This window comes from Dipodomys merriami, unplaced genomic scaffold (genome assembly GCF_024711535.1).
Source record: "Dipodomys merriami isolate MVZ:Mamm:240054 unplaced genomic scaffold, mDipMer1.0.p SCAF_11, whole genome shotgun sequence".
In the NCBI taxonomy this organism is placed as follows: domain Eukaryota; kingdom Metazoa; phylum Chordata; class Mammalia; order Rodentia; family Heteromyidae; genus Dipodomys; species Dipodomys merriami.
The window spans coordinates 36058729-36080465 of record NW_027202382.1 but is presented as its reverse complement, the minus strand read 5'-3'; the positions used below and the strand labels follow the sequence as shown (position 1 = coordinate 36080465).

The 21737-nt window shown below is 36.0% G+C and overlaps 1 protein-coding gene across 1 annotated transcript; it reads left to right on the top strand.

The window, feature by feature from the left end:
* The first annotated feature begins 407 nt into the window (after window positions 1-407).
* On the top strand, window positions 408-21338 carry LOC138816437 (N-acetyllactosaminide alpha-1,3-galactosyltransferase-like). Its single transcript, XM_070006173.1, has 6 exons — window positions 408-546; window positions 1663-1747; window positions 3750-3782; window positions 5869-5916; window positions 13663-13800; window positions 20178-21338. Exons 2-6 carry the CDS (start codon window positions 1668-1670, stop codon window positions 20869-20871), a joined length of 993 nt encoding a protein of 330 aa, XP_069862274.1. The 5' UTR covers window positions 408-546; window positions 1663-1667; the 3' UTR covers window positions 20872-21338.
* The last annotated feature ends 399 nt before the right edge of the window (window positions 21339-21737 follow it).

The following is a 21737-nucleotide window of genomic DNA, read 5'->3' as shown; positions in this document are numbered from 1 at the left end:
TTCAAAGCCAGATTGGGCAGAAAAGTCCATGAGACTCTTATCTCAAATGAACTGCTCAGAAAAATCTGGAAGTGGTGCTGTGACTCAAGTAGTAGAGCACTAGCCTTGAGAAAAAGAAGCTCAGGGGGACAGCACCCAGACCCTGAGTTCAAGGACCAGCAAAAAATAATATTAAAATTATATATATATATATATATATATATATATATATATATCTTTTAAAAAATCCCCTCAAAACAAATGCAGCTTAAAGGATCTTTGATAAACAGGACACAATATAGTTCTCTGACAATAAAGAAGAAATCACTGGCATAAGAATATCCTCACAATCTAATTATTTCATCATCTTAAGAATGTGATGATATCATCATTCATAGAAGACAGAATAATAAGTACACAAACTTGAGGGTGTCATAGAACCAATACATTGAACTTTTCCTTAAAGCTTTCAAAACTGCCTATTTAAGATTCTCCACATATCTTCTCAGTTCCCATAAATGTCGAGTCTCTAATGAAGACTATAAAATTTCCTGAGGAAAACGATAGGTAAGAGACTGTCCTTAATTCAACCAAACAGCCACATCTCTTTCTGTGCATAATTTCATACCAGGTTGAATAAATAACACAAAAGAGTTTGGCTAAAGTTTGATGGCTAAAATTCCAAGATCAATGTACAGATAATCTAAAAATTATAGTTTATCTCCTAACTCATGAGCTAAATAACTATACATTCAATTACTTGGGAGAAGGTATATACATACTGTATGCAACAGTATATGTTGTTTGCTACAGTCTTTCCTGAAGTAACCAACTATAAAAAAATCGTTTGACTAAAAATAGTTAACTTCATAACTATACAACTTTTTAGAATCCAGATAAGTATTTTCATAAGTAAATCTTTTTTATTCATACCTCACTTTATGCAGTTAGTCTGGGAAGTAGAATTTTTTTGTAGTAGAAACTTTTTTGAAGATAAAAGTCCTTCATAATTTGGAAAATAGAAATGAAGTTTGTAAGATCTTTTATACCACAGACAGCTAAAACAAGCTAATGTTCTAAGAGTTTTTTTCTTTTTTAATTTTTTTTTTTTTGGTCCAGTTGTGGTGCCTGATCTCTGGGCCTGGGCGCTGTCCCTCAGCTCTTCAGCTCAAGGCTAGTGCTCTACCACTTGAGCCACAGCACCATTTCCAGCTTTTTTCTTTTTGCTTATGTGGTGCTGAGGAATCAAACCCAGGGCCTCAGGCATGCAAGGCAAGCACTCTACCACTGAGCCACCTTTCCAGCCTCTTAATGTTTTTTTTTTTTATTGTGAAAATACCATACAGAGGGGTTACAATTACATGAGCAAGATAATGACTACATTTCTTATCAAGCATTGTTGCCTCCTCCCTTTTTTTCCCCTAACATCCCTGCCCTCCCATTTCCACCACTACACTTCCCTGCCCCTGTTCTAAGACTTTTTTGTAGCTAGGTGAAATACAACCAAGAATATCCACTGACTCAACTATTTTCATATAAACAGACAACTAATGAAGGAGCTGAAGTGCCTTAATTGCTAATTAGTTTATCTTAAATCATCTGAATTATCAAGAGGGATTCATACAACTTACTGTGTATACACTGTATGATATTTAATCTATTTGCATTTATTTTTCTTCACAGAAAAAATGGCATGCAAAAGAAAAATAATTCTATTATTATTGATAATATTGTCTCTATGGGCCTTACCTATGGAGTATCATTTCAGGTAACAATAAAAGTTTAATGTTTTATTCTGATACTTGGTAAGAATATCGTATGTCAAAAAGCTAACAGGATTGAGTTGTATAAATTGGCATCAAATTATACTGATCCAAATATATGTACAAATTATACCCAAATACATTGCATAAATATAGTCTTAACCATCAAAATTATTTGTTTTAATGGAATCAGTAATAAAATATATCTGTTGTTTTAAAAATATTATATATATTATCTTGATATATATATTGTCTTGATATATATTGATTGGTGAGAATGAATTCCTGACCTTTCCTACTATTATTGTGTTGGGGTTTATCTGTGCTTGTTAAGATCAGAAGTGTTTGTTTAATAAAACTGGGCATTCCAATAGTTGGATTTTTTAAAATGGATTGTGCCATTCATAAGTATGAAGTGGTGTTCTTTGTCTCTTCTGGCAAATTTTGGTTTGAAGTCTGTTCTATAAGATATGAATAAAGTTGCTCCTGACTGTTTTAGGAGTCCATTTGCTTATAAAACCTTTATCTCTTCTTTCACCCCAAACCAATGGTTTTGTTTGTTTTAAATTTTTTTGTCAGTCATGGGGCTTGAACTCTGGGCCTAGGCACTGTCTTTCAGCTCTTCAGCTCAAAGCTAGGGCTCTCCTGTTTGAGCCACAGCGCCACTTCTAGTTTTCTAGTGGTTTATTGGAGATAAGAGTCTCATGGCTTCCTGCCCAGGCTGGCTTTAAACCATGCCCCTCAGATCTCAGCCTCCTGAGTAGCTAGGATTACAGGTGTGAGCCACAGGCGCCTGGTTCAAACCAATGTTTGTCTTTATCAGTGATGTTTTTATCCAACTGAGTCTGTCTTTTAGAAAATTGAGATAGTTAATAATTAGTATTAATACCAAAAGATATGCAGTAGATCCTGTTATTTTGGTTTGTTTTGTGATGTTTACTTCTTTTATAATCCACATTTGCTAATCTACTCATCTAATGGAATTTATTCTTTCTTGTATTTTTCTGATTGCATTTATCTTCTGGTACAGGATTTCTTAAAGTATCTTCTCCAGTGTTGGTTTAGTGGTCATAAATTCCTTTTTGTTTATTGTGGTGAGTTTTTATTTCTATTTCAATTATAAAAGCTAACTTTCCTGGATATATGAATCTAGGTTGACAGCTATCTTTTTTCAGTGTTGGAACATATCATTCTATGCTCTCCTTTCTTTTAGTGTTTCTACGGAAAAATCTGCTGTTATTCTGACATGTTAGCCTTTATATGTGACTTGGTACTTATGGTTTTTAATATTTTTTCTTCGTTCTGTAAACTGAGTGATTTGACTATAATAGGTCTAGTAGGTTTTCTTTTCTTATCTTTCCTGTTTGATGTTTGGAGAGCTGCTATTCCTGCTTGACCATCTCTCAAGATTAGAACGGTTTTCTGTTATTATTGTTTGAATGTTTGCATACAAACTATGCAGTGGTTGGGGAGAAATAAGTAATAACTTAGACTCACTGAATGCTGGTCTCAACATTTATATACCTTGTCTAGCATTTCACCTCCCTGTGGGAAATAGGAGGCTGTGGAAGATTCATGATTCAGAGGGTCTGGACTCTGAGTCCTCTGTCCTAATTGCCATATGCTGACACACTGCTAAAATAATTTTTGTAGGTCCATATTTTGAAAAAAGTAATATGATGCTACCAGTTACAGTAGCAATATAATGTTTATAAATGTGAAAGAGAAGCTACCATTTGTATGTTCTTAAGTAAAAAAACCTACTATTGCTGACTGCAGGTACTATATATTGTATTTGCTTTCTATAAACCTGACACAAGTAGACTTAATTAGCAATTAAACAGTTTGTTGTAATCCATAACCAACAATATAATGGTTAAGTAGTATAATTCGCAATATTAGGTAATAAAAGTGCTGGACTGGTAGTTTTTAGTTCTAGCTCTAGCCATCTTACATGTAAAAACTTTTTATATGCATTTGAAAGTAATGCTTGTCTTTTGTCTTAAGCATACAGAAACTGCAGAGGATGTATCAGTGCTGGTAAGTGTTTATTTACAAATATGCTATAAAGTCTGAATAAAGAATGGTTTGGGAGACAATGGAGTACTTGTGGGTCCTTAGTCCTTGCAGTCTGAATAAATCACTGCAATTATACAAATACATGTTGGAGATAATTAAGTCAGAAGCCAGAAACCAAAGCAGACTAGCTGAGAGGCATCTGTGTTAGAGGGGCGGGACCTTACTAGAAGAAATGAATTACTACAAGTGAGAATCAGCCTGCCATAATCACCCTTGGGTCTCTGAAAACTGGAAAAACATTCAGGAATGAAGGCTTAGTTAAATGATTCTGAGGGGATTTCACTAGCCACAGTATCATGTATGTGGAGAGGAAAACTTTCTCAAAAATTGTGTACTATAATAGGTTCTTCATTTTTCTCCTGTAGTTATAGAACCCACATTAAAAAAAATGGCTTTCTTCCTTAATGTTTATTGTGTCCATGGGCCTTTTTTCTTCTAAGAAGGCTATAATTTAAAAGATCCTTACTGAGACATGACTAAGCTAAACTGTGCCATTCAAAAAATAATCTATTAAGAAGGCATGTTTCCCCTACATATAATCATGGTGAACAGAGAACAGTAACTTTCAGAAAAACCTATGGGTAAATATTAGAACATTCATGAAAGTCTTCTGCATCAGAAACTGGGAACAGAAATAGATTAAAATGTTTCCTGGAAAATGCATCTAATGCAACTCATTCTAACATCTGTATTATCAATATTAGCTCACATGAGCATCAGGATTCTATAGCTTTATAATACTGATACTAATGTATCATCTAACGGCAATGGTAGTAGGCGTTTGAGTATAATGCCATGTTTTAGTTAAATCCTGACCTCAAAATTTTTCCTGTTTGTGCGCACAATACATTTCACCTACCCAGTTTCCACCCATTTTCCACAGACTGCATTCTGCCAGTCTGCTATTTCTCTGGCTTTCTGATCTTAATTACCTTCATCATGTATCTGCAACATTACACTGGCTTACTCTACCTGCATAGATAAAGATTGGTATGAATTAGCTCATGACATACAAATTGGGTCCATCTTTTCATTCGTTCAGCTCAGGATCAACTTTCCAAGATGCCTTAGCTCTACAATTGGGGTGTTGGGTGGCTTGAGAGTTTATGGCAAAGAGGGAAGGGAAGGAGTTGGAAAAACTGCTTGTAACTTTGAGCAAGAAAATAAAAGCACCTCGTTTTAATATCCTGAACTAGTAACTAGGGATTAAGTGATAAAGTACCCATCTCATGGGTGCTGTATAGGCTAACTCAGATATAATAAGGAAAACATTCCGTAAGGACTAACTTAATGGAGGGACTCTAATCTCATGTAGAAGACTTGGAAACACTTCCCTCAGGAAGGACTATTTAAAATGAACTCTGAAGGCTATCTGGAATTAGCTAGTTCCAGTTGTGTTAGGTTTAAAGAAATATTTTTTAAAAAGGTCAGTGAGCCAGGAAGATTATGGTAAGGGCCTGGTAGGAGATGTGGCTAACAATGTTAAAAATCTGGGTTAGACATTTAAAGACTTTTAAAGAAAGTAGTGACACACTAGGTAAATTTGAAGGGGGAATGGGAGAAAGTTTATAGAGCTTTAATTCAATACTGCTGTTTCCTCTATAAATTAGATGAATAAAAAAGATTTCTAGCCTGGAGCTGGTGGCTCATGCCTGTAATACTTGTTACTCAGGAGGATAAGATCTGAGGATTGAAGCTTGAATCCAGCCTGGACAGGAAAATCCATGAGACTCTTACTTCCAAAAAGCTAGATGTTTAGCTGTGGCTCAAATGATAGGGAGGTAGCCTTGAGCAAACAAAAGGCTCAGGGACAGCATTCAGGCCCTGAGTTCAAGACCTAAGGCTTTCACACTGCAAAAAAAGGATTTCTTGGTAGCCCAAAGAATTAATTTGAGTTGGAAATCATGATTTTTCCATGTTATATAATCATGAAATTTAATTATTTTTCTGCTGCTTATTCTTATTTTACACCTTATTATTATACAGACCATTGATTATCTCAAACTCTAGTTGATATATCGTGACTCTGCATTAATTTTCCTTTCAGGTCTCTAAAAAATCAAGAATTACACCTATCAGACTGGTTTGATCCCAAGTAAGAATCTCAGTCTGGCATATGGGAAGTTGAACCATAAATGCATAAACAGATAGCAACTGCACCACTACTGGTATCCAGAAAATTGAAGGGTAGATGAATCTCTCATTATAGCATTAAATAAAACATTGACCAAGACCCACTGGGATTTAGTATTTGGATCCATATCCTTCATGTTGAGACTTAAATCTTTTTAAAATTGTGATATAGAGGGGCTATACACACACACACACACACACACACACGCACACGCACGCATGCGTGCGCACGTGTGCGTGTGCGTGTGTGTGTGTGTGTGTGTGTGTGTGTGTGTGTGTGTGTGTGATATAGAGGAGTTATAGTTACATGAGTCAGGTAAATAATACATTTCTTTTTGGACAATGTTACTCCTCCCTCACTCTTTTCCATTTTTTTTCTCCTATCCTTATTGAGACTTTTAATTGTACAAATTCAAGGTGTTAAGACAGGGACAGATCATGAGTGTTGAGGTAGTATAGTTGCAGTCATTTGGTTAATGCTCATTTTACCAGTGGGCCCAAGTGGGACAGATGGACTCTGGATTTACCGTGCTTCAGTACGGAGCTTCCCTGTGGCTTTTCTAATTTTTCTTACTTTGCCCACTTGTCTCTTACCCCAAAGCTATAGGCCTTAAGGAAATTACCTAATTACTACTTCAAAAGGGTGCAAATCATGACTGGATAATGGTCCATGGCTCCTTCTCTATAACATCATAACCATTGTCAGAAGCTAATTAGGACTTAGAAAGCACACCAATTATTCAGGCAGAGAATTCAATATAATGAATTAACTAATAGGAAATTGTTAAGTAGGTAATGAAATGACAAAAAAAGCTAATTTAAAGGTATCATGGAGGTAGCAATCACAAGAGTTATTTCTACTTTGGGCTAAAGAAACAAAAAGGGTTGAATCATCAGACCTTAGACAAAGTGGTGGTTCAGGGAACTTCAACTCTGATGCTGCTTCATTGGTGCTAGTGTCTGAGCACAACAGAATCCCCTGGGGGCTGGGATTCACATTGTTACTGTAAATGATGTGAAGTCTGAATACCAGATTCAAATGCTACTCTGAAAAGGGACTGCTGTTGTTGGGATGAAGAAACATTGCTGGTAGGGGATCTGCAGGAATAAGAAGCAACAAGAAGCCGGCAGAACACAGAAAAGAGAGTTTTTTTCAGCCTTGGGATTTTTCCCCCTGTGCTCACTATTATCAAATTCTAGCAGGGTACCAACTGGCTAAGAGAAACAGAGTTAGCAGAATTTCAGCTCAAGTAAAATGAAACAGAGTAAATAGTATTTTAGGCTTAGTCATGAAAGACAATAGCTTCATAACTGGTGTATCATCCCACTGACACAACAGCAAAGTATGTCCTAGCAATTAATGATGATTTATGACTATTGGACAAAAGAGAAAATTGTAATCAATGACATAGATTCTAAATAGGCTCCAGATAATTCCCATTGTCTTATTTTCTTGATTATCACCATTAATGATGCAAAATTTCACATATGAATACCGGGCTCTTTAATGTTGACTTTCCTAAAACAATCTTATCCCAAATGCAATCTCAATCTCTCTCTCTCTCCCTAGCCCTTTGTCTTATAGATTTGAAGGCTTTCTCTCTATATTTTTGATTACTGTCTTATTGTTAGCTATATGTAATATACTAGCTCTCTGTACTCAAATTTGAAAACTGAATTTACTGAATTTTAGTATATTCTGAATGTTGTGTGTCTATTAATTGCAGGACATCTTTGTCACAACAGAAAAAAAAATCCCTCCATTCTCCAATTGCCCCACCTGTTGGAAAACACTGATTCACTATCTTCATAAGTTTGCTCATTTGGAATATTCCATAGGAATGAAATTCAATATGTAGCATTTTATGTTTGGTCCCTTTCAGTTAGCATGTCTCCATTATTGCATGTATTTCTAGCTGAATATTATTCCATATGAACATAAACATATCAATTTATAAGATATGGACATTAAGTTATTCCCATATTTTAGCTATGGTGAATAATTCTGCTATAAATATTCATGTATGGGTTTTCTGATATATATTTACATTTTTCTTGGATATATAAGTGGAATTACTACAAATGGAATTTTATTGAGTCAGGTGGTATTTACATGTCAAATTTTATTTATTTATTTATTTATTTATTTATTTATTTATTTATGTTAGTCATGGGGCTTGAACTCTGGGCCTGGATGCTGTCCTTCAGCACTTCAGCTCAAGGCTAGCACTCTACCACTTGAGCCACAGCACCACTTCCAGTTTTCTGAGTGGTTTATTGGAAATAAGAGTCTCACAGACTTTTCCTGCCTGGGCTCACTTTGAACCTCGATCCTCAGATCTCGGCTTCCTGAGTAGGTGTAAGCCATTAGCACCCAACACATATCAAAATTTTTGAGGAACCATGAACTTGTTTTCCATAGTAGCTGCACCATTTTGTATTCCTACCATAATGTAGAGGGTTCTAACTTCTCTACATCCTTGCCAATTTTCTAGTGTTTGTGCTTTGTTTTGATAGGTTTTTGTTGTTTCTGTTGTTATTGTTTTCAAGACAGGGTCTTATATGTTGCCCAGGATAGTCTCAAATTCCTGGCCTTATCCTCCAGAGTAGTTGGGGCTACAGGAATTGTACTCTAGTACTTGCCTTTTTATTGTATCATGACTATGTGTATGAAATAATATCTCAATGTACTTTTGATTTGTATTTTTCTAATGAAATCTAGTGACGTGTGTGTATGTATGAGTGTGTGTGTGTGTGTGTGTGTGTGTGTGTGTGTGTGTGTGTGTGTGTGCGTGTGGGTGCATGTGCACATATGTTGGTACTCAGGGTCTGGGTGTTGTCCCTTAGTTTTCTTGCTCAAGGCTAATGTTCTACCACTTGAACCACAGTTTCACTTCCAGCTTTTTGGTGGTTTGTTGAGGAGTCTTACAGATTTGTCTGCCCAAGCTAGCTTTGAACCATGGTCCTCAGATCTCAGTTTCCTGAGTAGCTAGGAATACAGATGTGAACCACTAATGTCCAGTTTCTAATGACCTTGTAATATGCTTATTGGTCTTTTATATATAGACAGAAATGTCTTTGCCATTTTAAAAATTGAGTTGTTGTTGTTGTTGTTGTTGTTGTTGTTGTGTGTGTGTGTATGTGTCTCCACCAGTGCTGGAGCTAGACAAGCTCTTGCTCAAATTTTTTGCTCATGACTGGTGCTTTAAGACTTGAGCCACACCTCCACTTCTATTAACTGTAGATAAAAGTGTCCAGCTATGCTGGCTGTGAACTGCCATTCTTAGATCTCAGCTTCTTGGCTAGCTAGCATTATAGGTGTGAGCCACCAACAACCAGCTCTTGATTGTTTTTATTTATTGTAAAAAGACACTAAAGTTGAGCTGTATGGTTTCTTCATTCATTTTGGATGCTAGATTCCTAACAGATAAGTGATTTGTACGTTTTTTTCTCCTGTGTTATGGGTCTTTTTTTCCATTTTTAAAAAATAGTATCCTTTGATGAAAGAAGTTTTATGCTCTGATGAGTCTAATTTATTATTTTGTTATTGTTTTCACCTATGTTTTTGGTGTTATATCTAGAAAACCATTGCCAAAGTCAAAATGTGTTTTCACTTACAGTAATCTCAATGTATTTTTTCTAGATATTTTGATACTTGCTATTTTAAAGAAATGAGGATGCTTCCCCTATCCAAAATCAAATTTTTAATTTTTTTATTATCTTTAGGTAGTTGTATAAAGGACTTGCCATTTAACAAAGCAGTTTATGACTATAATACGTCTTGATCAATGTCAGCTCTTTCAACATTCTCACCCATCCCTCCCCAACACATCCCTTCCCTTACTCTTCTTAATTTTGTAGGCTATACAGTGAATTCCTGACTGCCTTCTCCCCCTCCTCTTCATTTGTCTATCCTTTTCCCATTGGTCCCATTCCACCCCTTTCCAGTACCTGCTGCCTGGTGTTTATTATGTTGAGCTTTGACCTTGCCTTTCTAAGGAATTACACTTTCTAAGGAGTTCTCCTTTGAATCTACCATATTTCAGTTAATGCGTTTGTATATACTTGCATACTACCCAAAGTATTTTCTTATTAGGTTATGAACTAATCCTAGCTTCCACATGTAAGGAAAAACATGCATCCTTTGTTTTCTGATCCTTCACTTTCTATTTCATAGAAAAGTTTGAGTATTGGTGTTAGTACTCCTTTGAAAGTCTTATTGAATGTAAATCCATCAGGTCCTGGGCTTTTCTTGGATGGAAGGTCTTTCACCGTCATTTTAATTTTAGTGCTTATTATAGGTCAATTTAATCGGTTTATATCTTCTTGGTTTAGTTTAGATATTATAACATTCTCTAGAAATATATCCATTTCTGCCAGGTTTTCCAATTTATTGGTGTGAAGATTTGCAAAATATTCCCTTATAATATTCTGAATTTTGCTTGTTTCTATTGTGATGCTTTCTTTTTTATGTCTATTTATTTGGGTGATTTCAATTCTCTTAGGTTTGCTAAGGGCCTGCCAATTAAAAAAGAATTAAGAGCCAACATTTTGTTTTGTTAATTCCTTATATATTATTTAGTCCCTAATCCATTCATTTGTGATCTAATTTTTATTATTTCTTTCCATATAGTGGTTTTGGGTTTGGCTTTTTCCTGTTTTTCTAGAGGCTTGAGGTGCATCATTGGAGTATTGCCTTAAGATTTCTCTAATTTCTTGGTAGTCATAACTTTCCTCTAAGTACTTCCTTTGATGTATACCAGAAGAGCTGGCATTTTGTGTATTCATTTATATTGAATTCCAGAAACGTTTGAATTTCCCTTCTTATCTCTTCAATGAGCACCGATCACTCAGCAATGTATTGTTAGTTTCCATGAATTTAAGTATTTTCTGTAATGGTTTTTGCTTTGGTGAACTCCGATTTTATTCCATTGCGGTCTGATCAGATACAGAGAGTAATTTTGATTTTCTTGAATTTGCAGAGATTTGCTTTGTGACCTAGACTGTAGTCTGTTTTGGAGAATGTTCCATGGATTTCTAAGAAGAATGTATCTTGTGACACTGCTGTGTAGAATATTCCATAGATGTGTGTTAGGTCCAGCTCATCAATGCAGCTCTGGAGTTTCTTTGCTGAGTTTTTGCATGTTTGGAGTATGAGTGTTTTTAGATCAATCAGTATTTGTTTGATGCAGTTGGGAGCTTTAGCATTCTATGCATAGATATTTTGTCTTCCTGATGGATATTTATTAATATGCAATATCCTCATTTGTCTCTTATTTTCTCATTTGCCTTGCCATTCCTTCCTTGCCCCTTAAGTTATTTAAGAGTGTATTATTGGATTCTTTAATTCCTATGTTCTGCATGGAAAAGAAGAAATGTTTTTGTCTCTTTTCCACTTCTTTCTCCTTTGATGCTGTTATACTAAAATAAATCCTTGCTAGAACTTTAAAAAAGTATCTTGTTTAATTTCTACATGTTGTGGGCTTTCCAGATTTTCTGTTCTTTATTTCTAAATTCATTTCCTTGCATATGGAGAATATATTTTGTGTGTTTTCAGTCTTTTAAAGTTTATAGGTGTTTATATGGTGTAGTCTATAGGCTACTCCATGTATACTTGTACATTCTATTGTGGGTAAGTGTTCTGTCTATGTCTAATTCTCTTCTCTGCCTACCCAAATCTTCTGTTAAAACCATATACTGTTTTCCATTACACTTCTCAACTCTGGAATTTCCATTTGGCTCCTTTAAATTATTTCTATCACTTTACCCATATGCCGTATTAATACTGACCCCTTGTTTCCCTAGATTCTCTTAGTTCTTTACCTCTAGTTCCCTTTAGTTCTTTGAGCGTATTTAAAGGAGTTAAAGTCATTGCCTCTTCAATATAATGTCTAGGATTCCTTGGAAAGATCTTTTTGTTCTTGTGAAAGAGCATTTTCTTGTTCCTTTTTATGTCTCATACTTTTTGCTTAAAATGGGCATTTTGATGATGATATTATGTTCTTTATGGAAATTTTATATTTTACTTCCTTAGTTATGTGGCTTGGCTGGGTGCCGGTAGCTCATGCCTGTAATCCTGCCAGCCCAGGCAGGAAAGTCTACTATTCTCTTATCTACAATTAACCACAAAAAAGCCAGAAGTAGAGCTGTGGCTCAAATGTTTGAACACTAGCCTTGAGAACAAAAGCTCAGGGAAAGTGCGCAGGTCCAGAGTTCAAACTCTAGGACTGGTAAAATAAAAGTTATGTGGCTTATAGTTTTGTTTGTTTAGTACTTTTCTAAACCAATTTTTAAGTTTTTTCTCAGTGTTGGTCTCTGTTCCTTTTACTTATGTTTAGTTAGTGGTTAATAGTGAAGTGAGAAAGGAAGAAAGAAAAAAGAGGAGGGAGGAATAAGAGGAAGATAATAGAAGGGAACAAAAGAAAAAGAAGGAAGAAAGCAAGGAACAAAAAAAGGACGAAAAAGGGAGAAAAAAAAGAACAGAAAAAAGAAAGACCTAAAATGGAAAGAATGAAATAAAAAAGCAACAAAAAAGAAAAGAAAAAAGAGAAACAATGAAAGAAAGAAGGAAAAAAAGAAAATTGAAAAGAAGTGGACCTTCATTCTTCATATTGGTTTTGAAGCCCTTCTCCAAGGTTTACAATTGTGTCTTAGCCTAAATTTTCTGCTTATACTGAGCTTAAATCTCAGCCAGGGATGAAAATGCAGGTCTTTTCTGAGCATGTATCCTACCCTGGGCATGTGTATACATTCATAATTTTCCTATTATACACCAAAAAAGCTATCTAATCCCTTATTTTCCAAAATAACTCATCTCCTATATGTGCTTCACAGCCTTTCAGCATCTCTAGTGTTTGTTCCAACTATAATTGTTTTTGCAGGGCATCAGACACTTTTCCAAAATTCATTCAAGAACACCCTCCCCTTACTTACCTTAGCTACTTTATCACTTTGAGAGAGATCTCAGCGAGGTGAAACAATGCTTTGTATCATTCTCTCAGAGAACCCTCAGGTCAGAACAATCACAGTTCCTTGGGAATGAGGCTCACTCTCCTCACTGCAGATTTAGTCATCCAGTTTGATGACTTCAGTATTACTACCAAACTGTGGAAAGAGTTGGGAGTGAAAATAAATTGAAAGACCACTAAGTTTTCCTAAGTATTCCTACCTAACTTTGACTTGGTTGCTCTAAATCTAATGAAGCTGATATAGGCAGTGCACAAGTATCAGCACTGGCAGTTTTTTTCAAACACTATCACATTCATTTTTTTAAGTATGCATTAACAATAACCATGTAAAAGAAACACTTTAGACCAGATATTAGCAATGGATATAAAGGAAATGATAACTTTAGATTTTGGGAGACTTTTCAACTATATATCTTTAAAGATCTTGAGATTACAACGTAACTAAGCTACAAGTGTACTGTTGAAATGATTTGGCAATTTCTGATATGCTGCTTCTCCAGTTTATGATAATTGACAAGGCTTTGAGATGAATAAAGATGTTCCATTGAGATTCAAGGTATTAGGCATTAGCAATTTCTCCTGTTGTTTTGTTAAAAAGTATTTTATTATTTTGTTTTTACAAGTAATAGAGGGGGGCCAAATATGATCAAAGGACATTGTATGTGTATGGAATCATTACAGTTCAGCTTCTTACTTTATACAATATATGCTAATTTCAAAAACTCATATCTTTCTTACAGATATAGAGATAATGTAAGTACTATTACTGAATGGTCTGCTCCAATTGTGTGGCAAGACACTTATGACGAATCGTTCTTGAAAAACTACTATGCACGTCATAAAGTTGCTGTGGGATTGATTGTATTTGCTGTGGGAAGGTAGGTATTGATTCCAAATGTCCTTCATATTCAGACTTTTTAATGTAGAAAACAGTAGGTAATTGACTGGAGTACTTTATAATTTCACTTAGTAATTACTCTCTTTAGGCCAATTCCTGACATAATTCTAAATATTGCCCATTTGGTCCATGCCAAAAAAAAATCTTAATGTGTTCGTTTTCTTGTAATTTGATTTTACAATCATCTGCCAATTATTTTAATGTCTGTACTTTTGTTATTACCATCCTTCATTGTCCCCACACTACACTAGATAAACCCAACAATTTTTATTCTTCTTTGCATTCCCTAAGTTACAAACTACTTCCAGGTAAACCTACTTAACTATGGTTACTCATCCTTCACAGGAATAGTAGTTGAATACACAATAAATCAGGATAATTGCAATTATCAGCAGTAGAAATTTTATATTCTATAATTTCTCACAATCATAAGGTAAAAATATAGAAAGGATCCCTAAAATCATTCAGGAATTTTTAAACAAAAGCCAATGTCTGTTGTATTGTTAATCTAATAGAAATGAAAACCATGAATGTAGATTCCTAAAATAGAAAAACAAATGCAATGAAGCATTTTCACTAAAAGATAGAAGAATAGTCATCACAATGATCTCTTCTAAAACCCTATGAAAACAACAAATATAGGTAAAAGGATAGGAGTGTTTTAAGACAGAGCACTGTTGAACATAGGCATTAAAGAGGGGGGGAATGAGAAGCAAATGGGTTTTCAGATGGATGAATGAGCTGTGAAGATGACTCACCTGGAATGCCTACAGCCAAAAATCAGGGCCTGAGAGGGCCATTAACAGGATCCTGATATGACTGGGGATGGAGCTGAATAAAAGGGAGGAGAGAAGGCATGATCACTATCCATACCTGCAGAGCCAAAGACCTTGCTCTGGAGGGTAAATGGTTGCCACTTCACAATATTCAGAATCGCTTTAATAAGTGGCCAATGAAGATAACTTGCTGTTTAGTGCTATGTCCCTCTCTTCCCTGTTTGCTGCCTGGGAAAGTGAATTCCACGCTGATGTCATAGGCCCCAGAGCCTCTTAGAAGTACACTAGACTGCAGAGGGTAGAATGGAGGAAACAGAGCCTGTGTATAGCCAGCTATACCTGGTGTGTCTGCCAGATGCAAAGATGATCCAGGGAGAATGTGGTAGAAATAGATCCCAGACTACCAGCCTTTGAAGAGAAAGAACTTCTGAAAAACATTCCTCTATGACACATGCTCCACTCTGACAAAATGAGACTTGAAGACAGGATTTTTGAGTGTAAGGATCCAGCTGAGAAAAAATAGTCCTGTGGGATTCCACTCACATAGAGCCCCTAGAGACGGGGAGCCAGATGACACATACTCCAGATGTTTAGGCAACAGCCATCAAAGCCAGGGGGCACTGTTGGCACCATGTGGAGCAAGGCAAGTAAACCATGACCTGCCAGGCCAGCAGCACTAACAAGTGTGGAAGAGAGAGATTGCCAAGAGGTGGGGTTATGTGTGGCAGTATTATCTGCAGAAACAGGAGCCTGGCAGGCCCCATGTGTCAGGAAAGCTGAAGAGTCATTTTCACATCTGTGTGTAGGCAGGACATATCTGAATGAACAGATAAGTGAGAAGGACAACTGCCTTCACAGCGGCTCCTCAGTTGTCTTGCTGAACATTTACTGTCAATTTGTGTTATCAGCATAACTCTAAGCATTGTTTTTAGAAGGATATCAAAACACGTTGAAGCTTGTGGTGGCTGCATGTCTGTGACACAAACCTCTTCTCTCCCAAGATTGCTAGTGAACAACAGAGTTATGGGTATTCCAAGTTTACTTGGAGAGTGTAAGCCCATGAGTGTTTAGAAATTGCTTTTGTTGAAAAGCACTGACTTATTACTTGGGCCTACAATTATCTAAGGGTAACTAAAAGCAAGATTAAAAAATAAAAGCTTGGCATATCTACCATTTTATATCTGTCATCTTTACTTGAATGATGTTTCCTGTAATAACCTTGTATTCTAGAAAGGACAGGACTGATAATATAATGTGTGCATAAATTGGAATATTTAAAGGAAAAATGACAAGAAGTATGGTATAAGACCTATGGGACACTATTAAAATACCAAACCTATGAATCATAGGCATAGAAGAAGCGCAAGATAAAGGCATAAAAACATCAAATAATTGAAAAAAATTTCCAAAATTTTAAGAAAGAGTTGGTTGCTAAATATAGGATGTTTTGTAACACTAAACAGAGAAGACCAGAAAAACTTGCATATTATACTAAAAAGATGTTGAAAAGCTGCAAAGAGAATTGCCAAATTACATATAAATGTAATCCCATCAGAGTAAAGCTACATTTCTTAATATAAACTTTGAAATTCAAGAAGACCAGCACTTATATATTACAGGGCTTGGGATACGTGATTCTATGCTTTCTTGATTTTCAAAGTTTATATTGATAGGATTGTTAGTATTTAAAAATGTCATATTCTAATAAAAATTAGAAAATCCAGAAGAAGTGGGTACATTTCTAGATGCATTTTACCCTCCAATTAGACAGGTCTATACTGTAATAAGAAATGAGTTCAAGCAGTAATAGTCTCTCAATGAAGAAAAGCCCAGGGCCAGAGAGATTCATTATTAAATTCAATTATACCATTAAAGCAAAACTCCAAAACTATTACACAAGAGAAAAAGAACACTAATAAAGTCATTTCTGACACCACAACCAGATGACACAACAATAACAAAAAAATTATAGATCAATTTCCTTAATACCCATAGACACAAAAATTCCCAATAAAATAATTAACAAACCAATTCAAATTCAAACAAATTATAAATTCAACAATATGTGAAAAAATATCATACACTATAGTTGAATGGTTTCATTCTAGGGATCCAAGGAGGTTCAACATATGCAAATCAACAGATGTAATACAGCACTAAAAAGAATGAAGGTCAAAAATCACACTATCATCTCAATAGATGCAGAAAACCTTTGACAGAATTCGATCTCCCTTCATGATTAAAGCTCTGAAGAAATTAGGAATACTGAGAATGTACTTCAACACAATAAAGGCTACATAATTCCAACCTATAGCCAACATAGTGCTAATTGGGAAAAACTAAAATATTTCCTTTGAAGTAAAGAACGAAATGGGTGTGCACTCTTATTCAATATAGTACTTGACTTCTTAGAGTAATAACTCAAAATAGATAAATAAAAGGCATACAAATAAGAAAGGAAGAAGTCAAATCATTCTTATTTGTAAATGATATGATCCTATATTTAAAAGACCCTAAGGATTCTCTAAAACAGAAAGAGAAACCACTTAGATTTAATAAATATTTTCAACAAAGTGGTAGGAAACAAAAATAAACAAAAAATCAGCCAGGTACCAATGGCTCATGCTTGTAATCCTAGCTACTCAGGAGGCTGAGATCTTAGGATCATGGTTAAAAGACAGCCTGGGCAGCAAAGTCTGTGAGATTCTTTTTTTTTGGGGGGTGGGGGTGGGGTCCGGTCATGGGGCCTGAACTCTGGGCCTGGGCACTGTCCCTCAGCTCTTCAGCTCAAGGCTAGCACTCTACCACTTGAGCCACAGTGCCACTTCTGGCTTTTTTAATTTTTTCTGCTTATGTGGTGCTGAGGAATCGAACCCAGGGCCTCAGGCATGCAAGGCAAGCACTCTACCACTGAGCCACCTTCCAAGCCCATCTGTGAGATTCTAATCTCCAATTAAGCACCAGAAATCTAGAAGCAGTACTGTGTTCAAGTAATAGAGTACTAGCCTTGAGCAAAAAAGCTCAGGGACAGTGCCTAGGCCCAAAGTTCAAGCCCTAGGACCAGCACGTGCATGCACAGACACAGACACAGACACAGACAGACGACAGACAGACAGACAGACAGACAGACAGACAGACACACACACACACACACACACACACACACACACACACACACGTATCTTAATAACCTAAGCATTTACTTTAAGGAACTACGTAAAGAAGAGCAAAATAAGCTTAAATCAAGGAGAAAACATGCATCCATAATTTTAGAGTTGAGATAAATGAAATGTAGAATTCAAAGTAAAAAACTGGTCCTTTATAAAAAAGATCAGCAAAATTTACAAACCTTTGGAAAAAACAAGAGATAGGGACTAGGAATGTGGTTAGTGGCAGAGTGCTTGCCTAGCATGCATGAAGCCCTGAATTCAATTCCTCAGTACCATATAAACAGAAAAATCCAGAAGGGGTGCTGTGGCTCAAGTGGTAGAGTACTAGCCTTGAGCACAGACAGGCTCAGGGACAGTACGCAGGCCCTGAATTCAAGCAGCAGGACTGGCAAGCCAAACAAACAAAAAACAAGAGACATTCCATCTTCAAAGCTGTCAGTGTCATAATAACAAAGCTTAGAAACGGACACAAATATTATTTGAACTTATTTAATTAATTAATTTATTTATTGGGGGGGGGGAGGTCTGGTCGTGGGGCCTGATCTCTGGGCCTGGGTGCTGTCCCTCAGCTCTTCAGCTCAAGGCTAGTGCTCTACCACTTGAGTCACAGCGCCACTTCCAGCTTTTTTCTTTTTTGCTTATGTGGTGTTGAGGAATCGAACCCAGGGCCTCAAGCATGCAAGGCAAGCACTGTACCACTGAGCCACCTTCCCAGCCCATTTGGACTTATTTTAATTTGAATGCGTGTCAACTATATTTTCAGAAGAATATTTTCAGTTCTATTTTTTTTTATAATTTACGTATAATTTTACATATGCCAAACTAGAAAGCTTCATTCTGACCTGTAATCAGCTATATTTCAGATCAATATCCAGAGCTTCTTTTTTTTTTTTTTTTTTTTTTTTTTTTGTCGGTCATGGGGCCTAAACTCTGGGCCTGGGCGCTGTCCCTCAGCTCTTCAGCTCAAGACTAGTGCTCTACCACTTGCGCCACAACACCACTTCTGGCTTTTTCTGCTTATGTGGTGCTGAGGAATCGAACCCAGGGCCTCATGCATGCAAGGCAATCACTCTACCACTGAGCCACTTTCAGTCCCCAGAGCTTATTTCTTAAGATTAAATAAACATCATTGAAGCTGAGTTATAGATGATTACCTTCCCTTTTTTGAATATCTCTAAGGGCTTTTATTACCCTGAGAATCTTTTACTGTATCCTAAGACACAGCAAAGGCCACAGTACAAAATTTTAAAAATTACGCAGATGGTAGGGTATGTACTATTCCTCCCTTGACTTTGTAAGCATAGCAGACCATTCCTAAAGCCAGATACTGACAGCAGTATTTCCTCCTGTAGAGATTCAAGACCTTTCCTGCTTGCAGCCTGGCCCCCTCAAAGCAAGTTCATTTCTATGATAGCCTTGAAATCTCTGGCTTTCATCTGCTTGCACCATTTTAGTCCCTCTCTTGGGGAACTCCTATTCTATGACTTATAGAACTCATTATGAAAATAAAGGAATAATATTACAGCAAAGAATCAAGGCAGAAAGGAAGGGAACAAGAAAGGGCTAATTATTATAAAATTACATAGCATGAAACTATGAAGATGTCATAATGAAATGCAGTATTTTGTATGATCAATAATGATACTGATAATAATAGAATATCTAATACTTAGTTGCTTAGTAGTATTTCTGGATATGTTATGTCCATGGAATTTAGATAGTAAGTGTTCCAGTAAAATACAAGAAGACCAACTTCATTTAAAAAGTGTGGGAACTATATATAACAGAATTTTATACACCACTATTAGAAAGAATAACATTTGCAGGGAAATAGATAGACAAATCGTGTTAAATGAGGTAATCTTAGAGAGGCAAATGGCACATGTTTTCTCTCATATCTGGGAGCTAGATCTAAAATACCAGGACATAATAAATTATACAGGTCTCTATGCATTCACAGTGAGACCAAAGGAAGATACTCTTAGGAGAACAGAAAGGCACAATGCCTATGTGCATCTGATCATCCAAAGTAATAATTGTCAAAATGAACTCCAGAAAATGAAAACAAGAGTTTTGTCTTCTGCTGTTTTTGTTCTCTTCCGTTTGTTTGTTTATACGTTTTGGGGAATGTTAAGTGAGGTACAGAAATGGAGGGACAAAGTGTGAAAAATGCGGAAATAGTACTCACTGGCCACTATATTGAAATTGAACTATACAACTTATGGGTGGGAATGGGAGGGAAAAAGTGGGAGAAAGCAAGGAAAGGGGTGACATTGTCCCAAAAGAAATGTACCCTTTACCTGACATGTAACAGTAAACCCCTCCCCTTCTGTAAACCACCTTTATAATAACAATAAAACTTCTTTTTAAAAGAAGAAGAGCAACTGAATCACTTTTGGTTTACTTCACAGATATCTTCATTACCATTTGCCTATCTTTTTGAAATCTGCTGATAGATTTTTTATGATTGGTCAGAAAGTCATCATTTATATCATGGTAGAAAACTTCACTGATCTATCCTGGATATCTTTGAATCGCCTTCGAATGTTTAAAATTTTTGAAGTTAAAAAAGAGAAGAGATGGCAAGACAACAGTATGATGCGCATGAAGATAATTGGTGAACACATTGTGGATCACATCCAGTATGAGGTTGACTACCTGTTTTGCATGGATGTAGATCAAATTTTTGTAAACAGTTATGGTTTGGAGACTCTGGGGAACTCAGTAGCTCAGTTACATGCATACTGGTACAAGAAACATCCTTCAAGGTTACCATATGAAAGAAACAATTTATCTGAAGCTTATATACCTAAGGGTAAGGGAGATTTTTATTACCATGCTGCTGTCTTTGGAGGCACAACCATTCAAGTTCTTGATATTGTCAGGGAGTGTGCCAAAGGAATCATGAATGACAAGAAAAATAACATTGAAGCAGTGTGGCATGATGAAAGCCACTTAAACAAGTATTTCTTTCTCCATAAACCCAGTAAAATCTTATCACCAGAATACTGTTGGGATTACCGTCTTAGACGCTCTTCTGATATTAAGGTTGTCAAACTCTATTGGGATATGAAGAATTACAAATGGGTTAGGGTGACTGTGTAATTTTATAGCCCTTCTTTTATGTTTCTCAATTTGAGAGCATCATGTTGCTATTTTCCTTAGAAAATTAGTACCCAATATACTTTAGCACTAAAATATCACTACCAAATGGTAAGCTTGCCAACCTGATTCATACTTTTCCTTATATTCATTTTGAACCATATTATGTAGGATATGGTAACTGCAGAATTTGTTTACTGAAACCAGATGGAGTAGCAGTAATTTCACATCTTAGATGAATGTTGAGGAAATATTATTATATCATTATTATATAATAATATTATTGTTATTTATTGGAATAGAATGGATTATGGGACAAGAAAATGAAATTTGAAATATTTTAATTGACCCAAGTAGATATGCTTCTTGTGTTACTGAAAAAAAAGATTTTCTAGAAGTATGGGTACAACTTGGAAAACATTAAAGCTGCCACCAGATAGGCACACAGTTACTTATAAAATTTTTAGTCCTTCATGCACAACTATATGCTTTTAAGACTACAAAGCTGTTTCTTATAAAAACTAATAAAAGTATGAAGAATAAGTTGAAAGCTGTTCAATAATCTTCCTTGAAAAGACTTTCCATATTTGTGTGTGTGTGTGTGTGTGTGAGAGAGAGAGAGAGAGAGAGAGAGGGAGAGAGAGAGAGAGAGAGAGAGAAAGAGAGAGAGACAGAGAGACAGAGAGACAGAGAGAGAGAGAGAGAGAGAGAGAGAGAGAGAGAGAGAGAGAGAGAGAGAGAGAGAGAGAGAGAGAGAGAGAGAGAGAGAGAGAGAATGTACTGGAGCTTGAACTCAGGGACTGGAGGCTGTCCCTGAGCTCTTTTGCTTGTGATTAGCAGTCTATTACTTAAACCATAGCTCAATTCCT